Source organism: Macrotis lagotis, chromosome 1, assembly GCF_037893015.1.
Source record: "Macrotis lagotis isolate mMagLag1 chromosome 1, bilby.v1.9.chrom.fasta, whole genome shotgun sequence".
Classification (NCBI taxonomy): Eukaryota; Metazoa; Chordata; class Mammalia; order Peramelemorphia; family Peramelidae; genus Macrotis; species Macrotis lagotis.
In genome coordinates this window covers 899380308-899390617 of record NC_133658.1, presented here as the reverse complement: position 1 = coordinate 899390617, position 10310 = coordinate 899380308, and the positions used below count along the sequence as shown (strand labels likewise).

General features: G+C 44.0%; 1 protein-coding gene across 1 annotated transcript; it reads left to right on the top strand.

Moving 5' to 3' along the window:
• Positions 1-1202: 1202 nt before the first annotated feature.
• On the top strand, positions 1203-7034 carry ISG15 (ISG15 ubiquitin like modifier). The gene is made up of 2 exons (XM_074218793.1): positions 1203-1365; positions 3900-7034. The coding sequence occupies exons 1-2, from the start codon at positions 1363-1365 to the stop codon at positions 4374-4376; spliced, it is 480 nt and encodes a 159-aa protein (XP_074074894.1). The 5' UTR covers positions 1203-1362; the 3' UTR covers positions 4377-7034.
• Positions 7035-10310: the final 3276 nt, after the last annotated feature.

Here is a 10310-nt window from a genome sequence, read left to right as displayed (position 1 = left end):
AGGGCAACTAGGTGTCACAGTAGAGTTTGGAAGCCTTAAGTTCAAAATCCAGCTTCAGTTGCTTCCTAACTGTCTGACCCTGGGCAGATCTCTTAATCTGTTTGCCTCAGTTTCTTCATCTGTAAAATGGGAAGTAATAAAACAAAGTCGTTTTGAGCATCAAATGAGATCATATTTGTAGCATTCAGTGTAGTGTAATTACTATATAAATGGTAGCTCGTTATTACTTAGAAGTCATAGACATAGTTGTATATATTGTAGCAAATGGCAAATGGCTATTCGAACTACCATAGACTCAGAAATTCAGAGTTGGCACTTTAGTTTAACTTCCTCATCTAGTCTAACTTCCTCATTTAAGTGACTCACATTCCAAGTCACATACATAATAAACTGCAAAGTTAGGATGACCCAAGACTTAGTATAAATCAGTGCCTTTCCCCTTTGTTCATTTATCCTAGATTTAGCACAGGAAGGGACCCTAGGAATCAATGTTTTCATTTTTACAGGTGATGAAACTGAGGTCACAGCAGTGATCTCTTGCCAGAGATTACATGGTTAGTTAGAGGCAGCTAGGTAGAGCAGTGGGTAGAGCACCTACCTTGAAGTCAAAGAACTGAGTCAAATCTGGTCTCAGATACTTTGACATCTACCAGCTGTGTGACCTTGAGCAAGTCACTTAACCTTGATTGCCTCAGATCTCGGGCCATCTCCATCATTCTCATCCATATCTGGGCACTGGACCCAGATGGCTCTGGAGGAGAGAGTGAGGCTGGTGACATAGCATTAGAGTCATTCAAATCCAATTCATTTGCTTGTCATGGCATCATCTCCCTGATGTCATGGTCTTTTTTGAGACAGAAGGACAAATAATAAGAGTAAGCAAGACTGCATCAGAATTCAGTTCCTTTTTCTCTAAATGTGCCATGGCTAGGGCAGACAGATGGAGATCCAACGATGGAAATCCTGCATTGAGGGGTGGGTGATCCCTGAGCCATTCTGGGGCCCTGGGTTACCACCAGAAGTCCCTTCCAGGAAGACTGACATATGGGGCAACTTAATGATTTCCACTCCTTCATCTGAGTTTTGTTTCTGCCTCTGAGGGAGTCAGAAAGGAAAGTGAAACTGAAGACATTTTCTATTTGGAAAGTAGAGTTTCATTTTTCCAGTTTGTCTCTGACTCCTCCCCTTTGGTAGGGTTTAAGTTGGTGCTGACTGGGTGAGGTGGGTAGGAGGAAAGACATAAAAGGAGCCAGTCATTGGATATGACAGAGTTGGTGACAGAGCTGGGACACAGAAAGAAAGCTGTACCCAAAACCCTGAACTCCTACCTGAGCAGAACTACCTTTTCCAAGACCTGCAGCCATGGTAAGGTGGGAACCCCAGGTCACTCCGCCTTCTGGGACTCAGTTTCCTTTTCTCCTTCCCCCTCTCTCTCCTCTCCTCTTCTCCTCATCTCTCTGCCTCTGCCTCTCCTCTTTCTCTCCTTCTTCCCTCTCCCTTCACTTCCCCCTCTCTTCCTCCTCACTTCCTCTCCCCTCTCTCTTCTCCCTCCTCTTTTCCCCCAATTTTTCTTTCTCTCTTCCTCTCTCTTTCTCTCCCTCTCTTCTGCAATCTTTTGGTTCCCTCCTTATCCCCTTATATGACACCCCTTTCCTGACGTGTTCCTCCTCGCTTCTCACAGGTAACAACAGATAGGCAAAATAGACTGAAAGGTCAACTGAGTCTGAGAGGTCTACCACTTCCATCTCCCACTCTGATCTCAAGATTAGTGAGGTGTGCTTCCCCTGTTCTCCAGGGACCACAGTGTTCATTGCAATCCATCTGAATCTAAGGCAATATTCTTTTTTTCTAATGTTGAAGTCTACTTTCTTTATCTTGCCTCACTTTACTCAGGTCTTTTTAGTTTTCTCTGAATCTGATCTTTTGTTTTCTCATAATAAAGGGGGGATAAGAATGCTTGACCCTTCACTTTCTCTTTTCTCTCTCTTATTCTTCTCTCCTCTTTTCCCCTCTCTCTTCCCTTCTTCTTCTCCTCCTCCTCCTCCTCCTCCTCCTTCTCCTTCTTCTTCTTCACCTCCTCCTCCTCCTTCTTCTCTCTCTGTCTCTCTCTCTGTCTCTGTCTGTCTGTCTGTCTGTCTGTCTGTCTCTCTCTCTCTCTCACTTGCTCACTCGCTCTACCTTCCCCCTTTCTGCTGAGGAAGGATGGTGCTGAGGGACCTTGGGCACCAGCTCAGTTTCTTCACCTGAAAAACAGAATTAGACTCAGTGACTTCTGACATCCCTTCTCAATTGACATCCATGAATAGACAAGTAGTGTAGAGATTCCTCTCCAGTGTTCAGGAAAGGACTTTAGAGGTTATCTACATTAACCACATATTACAGCATAGGAGACTCAGATTTAGACTTTATTGCTATAAGTCACAAAGGTACTAAGTAGTTAGGATAGGATTAGAACTCAAGACTTTTGACTCCCAAACCAGCATTTTTCACTGCACCTGTTACCTGAGAGGTATAGAGATAGCCACTAAGATTACTCCCCTCACTTTCTGTTTTTCTCTTCTCTCTCCTCTCCTCTTCTCCTTATCTCTCTGCCTCTGCCTCTCCTTCTTTCTCTTTCTCTTCCTCTCCTCTCTCCCTTCACTTCCCCCTTCCTCCTCACTTCCTCTCCCTTCTTTCTTTTCTTCTTTCTTTTCCCTTCTTCCCCCCAATTTTTCTCTCTCTCTTTCTCTGTCTCTGTTTCTCTATGGGTCTCTATCTCTCTTTCTGTCTTTCTCCTCTTTCTTTTTCCTTCTCCCCTCCTCCATCTTTGTCTCTCTCTCTCTCTCTCTCTCTCTCTCTCTCTCTCTCTCCCCCCTAGATTTAATAGAATAGAATAGATTAGGTATAGCTAACCTGGGCTGGGCTAGGCTAGGTTAGGATTGGATCTGATCTGATACAGGTTATTACTGAATGCCGTCTTGGACCTTAGAACCCACCCAGTCCAACCCCTTTATTTTATGGATGAGGAAACGGGTGACCTAGAGACCCAAAATGATTTGAGAAAAGTCATACAGGTAGAAAGGACTGGAAGTGGGATTTGAACCCTGAGCCCCTCACGCCAAAGCTACTGAGCTCCCAGACCACCTCCCTTGCCACTCTGCTGATGTCCAATTCATAGAAAGGAAGGGACAACTACTAGGCAAGATGTGGCAGTGTGTGTGTGGTGTGTTGTGTTTTGTGTGTGTGTGTGTGTGAGAGAGAGAGAGAGAGACAGAGACACAGAGAGACTGACACACACACAGAGAAACAGAGAGACAGAGACAGAGAGAGAGAGAGACAGAGACAGAAACACACAGAGAGAGAGAGAGATTGAAAGAGAGACAGACAGACAGAGATAGCTTGCTTTCACTTTATGTGACGATGTGATCACAGGGCTTTTACATTTGGGGCTGGCTGGGAGAAGCCCTAGGGACTACCTAGCCCAACCTTTCTATCTTTCAGGAGAGGAGACTGGAGCTAGTGAGGTTAAGGGGCTGAATAATAGCAACAATTGTTCATCCTGATAGAGGCATTGAGGTTTACAAAGTACTGTACAAAGCAGTAGGCACTATGTTACAGATGTGGAAATTGAGGCTGAGAGAGCTTTTACCCCAAGATCACTGAGACTGAATTTGAATTCAAGACTTCTGGACTCTTTACTCATTGCACCCCCATCTGTCCCTATCACTTGAGATCACTTAGGTAGTAAGTGACAAAGGCAGGACTAGGACTCAGCTGACTCCAAATCCACTATTCTTTCCATAGAACTCGCCTACTTCCCAACTTTCTTATTTTCCCCAAGTCTCAGTTTTCTTGGTGAAAGGGGGTGTCTCCTTTCTCACAGGGCTTGAATCTCAAGTATTATCTGGCTCCTCTTGCAGAGTCTGCAACTGAAGGTGAAGATGCTCACTGAGGAGCACACATTGAAGGCAGACAGCAAGATCACTGTCTTAGAATTGAAGAAACGGATTGCCAAGCAGATCAATGTACCAGCGTACTCCCAGAAGCTGGCCACAAACAATGGGGAGGTGCTGCTAAACTGCAAACGCCTCTGTCAGCACAATTTGAAGACTGGAGATGTCCTGCTGCTGATGGTGGAGCAAGACCGGTCCATGGACATCCTGGTGCGGAACGACAATCATACCAACACCTACCGCATCCAGCTGAGCCAGACAGTGTCCCAGCTCAAGAAGATGGTGCAGGAAAGGGAGTCAGTCCGAGTGAACCAGTTCAATCTCATCTTTGAGGAAAAGCTCATGCAAGAAAATGACCACTTGGGAGAATATGACCTCAGCCCACTGTGCACCATTCAGATGACCCTGCAGCTTCGTGGAGGTTTTGGAAGGAAAAGATCTTAGGCACCCCAGGACCCTTGAATCCTTATCATGGAAGACAATGTTTGTGTGTGTTGTGTATGTGTGTGTGTGTGTGTGTGTGTGTGTGTGTATTGGGGGTTTTGTCATCTCTTGATCTGACTTTAGGCAAAGACTCTAGTCTTTGATCTGACTTTCCTCTGGCTCTTGGGTTGGTATCAATGAAAGGTTGGGGCTTCAGTTTTGGGTTGATGCCCTCCTATTGACCTGTTCTTTCCCACTCCCCGAGGTTCTGACTCCTCTCCTAAATCCTGACCCTTTCCCTGGCAAGCTCCCTGACTTAATTATCTGGGTCCAGCTGTCAATAATGAATGTCAATAAAGGAGGAAAACTTCCTCTTGTTCTCCAGAATCTGTTTTTTCCACCTAGGAGGAGGGTGGGGAGCTCATTTTTCCTTTCTGACTTCAAAGGAGTACTCATATCCCTCCCCAACAATGGTATTCAATTTAATAAACGGTTGGGGTTCTGTGCTATGTAAGTCACAGGGTGGGGAGCTGGGCAGATCTCTCATCTACCTTATATCTCAAATCCTTCTATCTCATGCTGTCTATGGGAGGATCTAAGTTACACATAAGTTATTGTAAGATAATCTGAGGAAGGAGAAAAGTGTTAAGAATCTGGGAGATGAGGACAAGTTTCTTTGTAGGAGGGGCAGGGGTTTTAGGCAAGTAAGAGATTGAAAGGTAGGGTGGAAGAAGGCCTGGAAGCCTGAGATGAGTGTTGACTTTAGGGAGACATAAGAAAATGATACCATTTTGACTAAAACCTAGATTGCATGAAAAGAATTAATGTGAGAGCAATCCACCAATCAATATTTATTAAGTGCTTATTATAAATCTGAAAAATGTTGGGGGGGGGCAAAAAAGAGGCAAAAGACAGTGCTGCCCTCAAGGAACTTCCAATTTAATGGGGAAACCACCAAGCATACAGATAACTATAAAGCATGTTTTCAACAGGATACATAGGAGATAATTAGGGGACAACCATGGTTTGAAATGGTGGGAAGTCTTTCTGGAGAAGGGGGATTTTAGTTGGGACTTGAAAGAAGCCAGGGAGGTCAAGAGTCAGGGGTAGGGATGGGATGGGAGTGCTCCAGGTTTGCAGGACAGTCAGAGAGAATGACTGGAAATGTGGGATGGAGGGCTTGTTCCTGAAGGCCAGTGTCACTGGATCACAGAGTATATGGAGGGGAAAAAGAAGTGGGAAGCCTGGAAAGGTAGGCAGGGACCAGGTGTGGAAGGGATTTGAAGGTCAAATAGAATATTTTGTATTTGTTCCTGGAGGAGATAGGGAGATACTGGAGTTTATTCAAGAGGAGTGTGTGTGTGTGTGTGTGTGTGTGTGTGTGTGTGTGTGTGTGTGTGTGTGTGTGATATGGTTGGACCTGTGCTTTAGGGACATCATTTGGTGATTGAATGGAGAAAGGACTGGAGTGGGGAGAGATCTAAGGCAGGCTGACCCATAAGCAGGTTCCTGCACAATGAATGTGTGAAGGGATGGGAGCCTGGAAGAGAGGTGAAGGTGGGGCTATGACAGTGTCGGAGGACAGAAAGGAGTGTATTTGAGAGACGTTGCAGAAGTAAAATTGACTGACCTTGACAATAGCTTAAATGAATGTGGGGAGTGAGAGAGAATCCAGCGAGAGAGTCCAGAATCACTCCTCCATTATGAATCCAGGAAATTGGGGGGGAGGGTGCTGTCCTCTACAGAGGCGAGGAGGATTCATGAGGAAAGATAATGGCAAACTGCGTTTAAGATGACTACTGATCATGTAGTTCAAGATCCATGTGAAGCAATTGGAGATGAGATTGTAGAACAGAAGAGAGATGAAGGTAGCACAGGTAGATTTGAGAATCATCAGTATGGAGATGGGAATTAAATTCAAGAGAGCTGATGAGATCACCCAGTGAACTAACATGGAGAGAGAAGAGCAGAGGGCCCAGGAGAGAGCCTGGAGGAACATGGTTAGAGGACGTGATCTGGTTAAACAAAGGATCAGAAAAGGAAAGGTCATATAGGAGGAGGAGAACCAGGAGAGAAATTATGTCCTAAAACCTCAAAAGAGGAGAATCTCAAGAAGAGGAGTGGTTCACAGTGTCAAAGGTCACACAGAGATTCAGGAGAATGAGATTGATTGTTGGATTAGTCAACTAAGAGTTCACTGGTACCTTGAAGAGAGCCCTGTCTGTGGAATGAAAGATGGAAGTCAGGTTATAAGGGGTTAAGAAGAAAGTGAGAAGAGAAGTGAAGGCACCTATGGTCACTGGCCTTTTAAAGAAGTTTAACTAGAAAGGGGAGAAGGGATATCAGAATTTAGTTAGAAATAATGTAAGAAACCTAACAGCAACATGGGGGTGATGATCAACCTTGATGAACTCATTCATTCCATCAGTGTAACAACCAGGGATACTTTGGGGCTGTCTGCAATGGAGAATACCATCTGTATCCAGAGAAAGAATTGTTGAGTTTGAACAAAGACCAAGGACTATTACCTTTAATTTAGAAAAAACAGATATCTTATTGTCTGATCTTGCTATCTCTTATACTTTGTTTCTTCCTTAAAGATATGATTTCTCTCTCATCATATTCAATTTGAATCAATGTATACCATGGAAACAATGTAAAGACTGGCAAACTGCCTTCTGTGGGGGGGGTGAGGGGAGGGAAGTAAGATTAGGGGGAAAATTGTAAAACTCAAAATAAATAAAATCTTTATAATTCCAAAAAGGAAAGAAGGAATGTAAGAATCACATGAGTTTTTTTCCAGGATGGGGGAGATGAGGGTATGTTTGTAGGCTATGGGGAATGAGTCAGTAGAGAGGGAAAGATTGAGAATAAGTGAAAGAGAGAAGACAGAGGGGGCATTGTTGGAAGAGGGGGGAGAGAATGGAATTACTCGAACAAGCAGAGGAGTCAATCTTGGTGAGCAGTCAGTCTTGGTAAGGAGTAAGACCACTTCATCAGGCAAAGAGAAAATGGTAGAGGGTATCCGAGAGAGGAGAGCTGAGAAAGAGGGGAGGAGAGCTCACTATGAAAGGGCTTTACATTTTTCTGTAAAATATGAGGCAAGACTCTCACTTGGGAGAGTGGGGGTAGGGGAAGGCATGGGAGATTTGAGGAGGAATGAGAAAGTTTGGAAGGGTCATTGTGGAGAGTGAGAGTTGATAAGGGAGGTTGAGTAGGATTGCTTGGTGACAGTAAAGGTTCAGTTGAGATTCTATAACATAAATTTGTAGTGGGCCCAGTCAGAATGGTTGTGCAATTTTCTTCATCGTTGTTCAGATGTGTGTAGGAGCAAAGGGGATAAATAGTAGGAGTGACCCAAAACTGAGGCTTGGCTAGGTGTAATTGGTGATATGATAAGGGGATTCCAGATTCCAGAGAGGAAGGTAGTGTAGAATTGGATTGCCTCACCAAGGGGTGAAGATGGGGAAGAGAGAGTAATTAGTGCAGGGGAGATGGTGTAGGAGAGAATTGAGGGGTCCTGAAATTGGTGGTTAGAGTGAGGATGAAAAGTAAAGGAAAGAAGAAGGAGAGATGAAAAGCTTATTATTATAGTCAAATAGGGGAATTTCAAAATTCCTGAACATGGAGGTCATGTAGGTCACGGCAAGATCAAAGGTATGACCATGATGGGTGTGACTGAGGTGGGGAGGAAGAACAGCTCATGGGAGCAGAGGAAATGAAAGTTAGGTGTTTCAAGGGGGCATCAATATTATGTTAAGGTTCCCTAGTTTGAGGGTAAGAGTTGGGCAGAAAAAAACATTGTGAGCCACATATGGAACTCATTGAGAAATGAAGAGGGCAGTGACCCGGGGAAGGGGAGACTGGAGACAGCTACCAGGATTTTGATCTCGTGGTAGAACTGAAGAGCAAACTGCTCCTAATTTATCCTGTAGATATCTTGTTTATGGTTTTTTGACCTTACATTCTTGGCAAGGTGTCTTTCATATAAAATACACTCAGTAATTGTGTGTGTGTGTGTGTGTGTGTGTGTGTGTGTGTGTGTGTGTAGGGAGCTATTGCCTACTTCAGATCTGCTTTGGAGGTCAGTCAACACTCCAATTGCCCTCTTATATGCCCAAATATGGTATTCCCCCTTAAAAAAAGAGCACAATGCTCTAGGTGAGGTCTTATCAAGACACTATAGGACATCGTTACTTCTATCTTCATGGACACTATGTCCCGATCTGTGTAGTGTAAAATTTTGTTTTTTGGCCACCCAATTACACTGGTTTACTCATGAGCTTGGGGTCTACCAAGACACGCACATATTTTTCAGGCAAACTAATGCCTCATCAAGTCTCCTCCATCTCGTACACCAGTCTTGGAGTCAGAGGACCTAGGCTTGAATCCCAGCTTTGTTTTTATTTTTCTCTTTTAAGAGTAGGGATGGCAAGTAAGTGGCACTGCAGTGGATAGAGCACTGATCCTGGAGTTAAAAAGAGCTGTGTTTGGGGTAACTAGGTGGCACAGTGGATGGAATACTGGTGTGGAGTCAGGAGGTCCTGAGTTCAGATTTGACCTCAGATACTTAATAATTACCTAGCTGTGTGACCCTGGGCAAGTCACTTAACCCCAATACCTCAAGAAAAAAAAGAAGAAAGAGTAGGGAGATGAAAAAAATTTAGAATTAACAAGCAATAAACTCCCTAATTTCTCTCCCAGTATAGAGGGAGAGACCAGTCTAGTCCCACCCTATGCCCAACCTCAGAATCATCGGTTAGATTCCTCATCTCCCTTGTATTTGACCAGTATCTTCCTTGAGCTCCATCTCCTTGTGGACAATGTTGATCAGTTGCTGTGAGGGCTTGGGCCCCAGAAGTTGCCCTAAACTCTTTGCTTGGGGGGCAGATGGCTGACTCGGGAGTAAGGAAGATCTGGGTTTGAATTCTCCTCCTTTGACCCTCACTGATGGCATCACCAGGGCATGTGGCATCCTTCTGATGCTGCAGATAATTCTTTTTTTTTTTTAGGTTTTTGCAAGGCAAATGGGGTTAAGTGGCTTGCCCAAGGCCACACAGCTAGGTAATTATTAAGTGTCTGAGACCGGATTTGAACCCAGGTACTCCTTACTCCAGGGCCGGTACTTTATCCACTGCACCACCTAGCTGCCCCCAGATAACTCTTTAAAGTTTTAGACTTGGACCAGGTTTCTAAACAGATTCAGAAAGAGTCCCCGTCTTCAGCTAACTTACATTCTCCTAGGCAATACAATATGTGCCCAGAGAAGAAAAGGAAAAAGTACAAAAAATATAATAATTGCATCAAATTAAACAATATATTGCATAATAGTTGCATAGGGAGGTGCCAATGAAGTCTTCATCCACTGGAGGGAAAAGAAGAAAATATTTCTTGGATGGGATAGTATTTGATTGAGAATTTTAAAATGAAGAAGAGAATTGAACAGGTTAAGAGAAGGGAAAGATTTTCCAGACATGGAAAAGGCATATGGGTAGGAAAGTTTAGAATTCATTAGAAGGGGTTAGAAAGACAAGTGTTCCCAAAATCTTTGTGAAATTTTAACCTTTGGGAACACCCAGAATTAGGAAATAAAGCAAAATATGTAGGGAGGCCCCAGATGAAGAAAAGTTCTTTGAAGACCAGGAATAATGGGGAGCAACTGTAGGTGGTTGAGCTGAAGAACTCCATAATCAGATGTATCTAGAAGCAAGGCCTACAAAAGGGGATTAGAATAGATGGGAAGGGATGGATTTGGGGGTAGGGGTAGTGAAAGTAAAATTTACAGATAGGGACCTTATTAGTGATTTAAAAAATGTTTGTTGTATTCCTTTATCCACAGTAACCTCGTCATTCCCCCTTTAGAACCCTTTGGGAATCTGCAACAAAGAGAAGACATGGATCGAAATGTTAGGCATCCAGGGATGAGCCTGCTGAGGTAGTGAGGTTGGTAGCTGC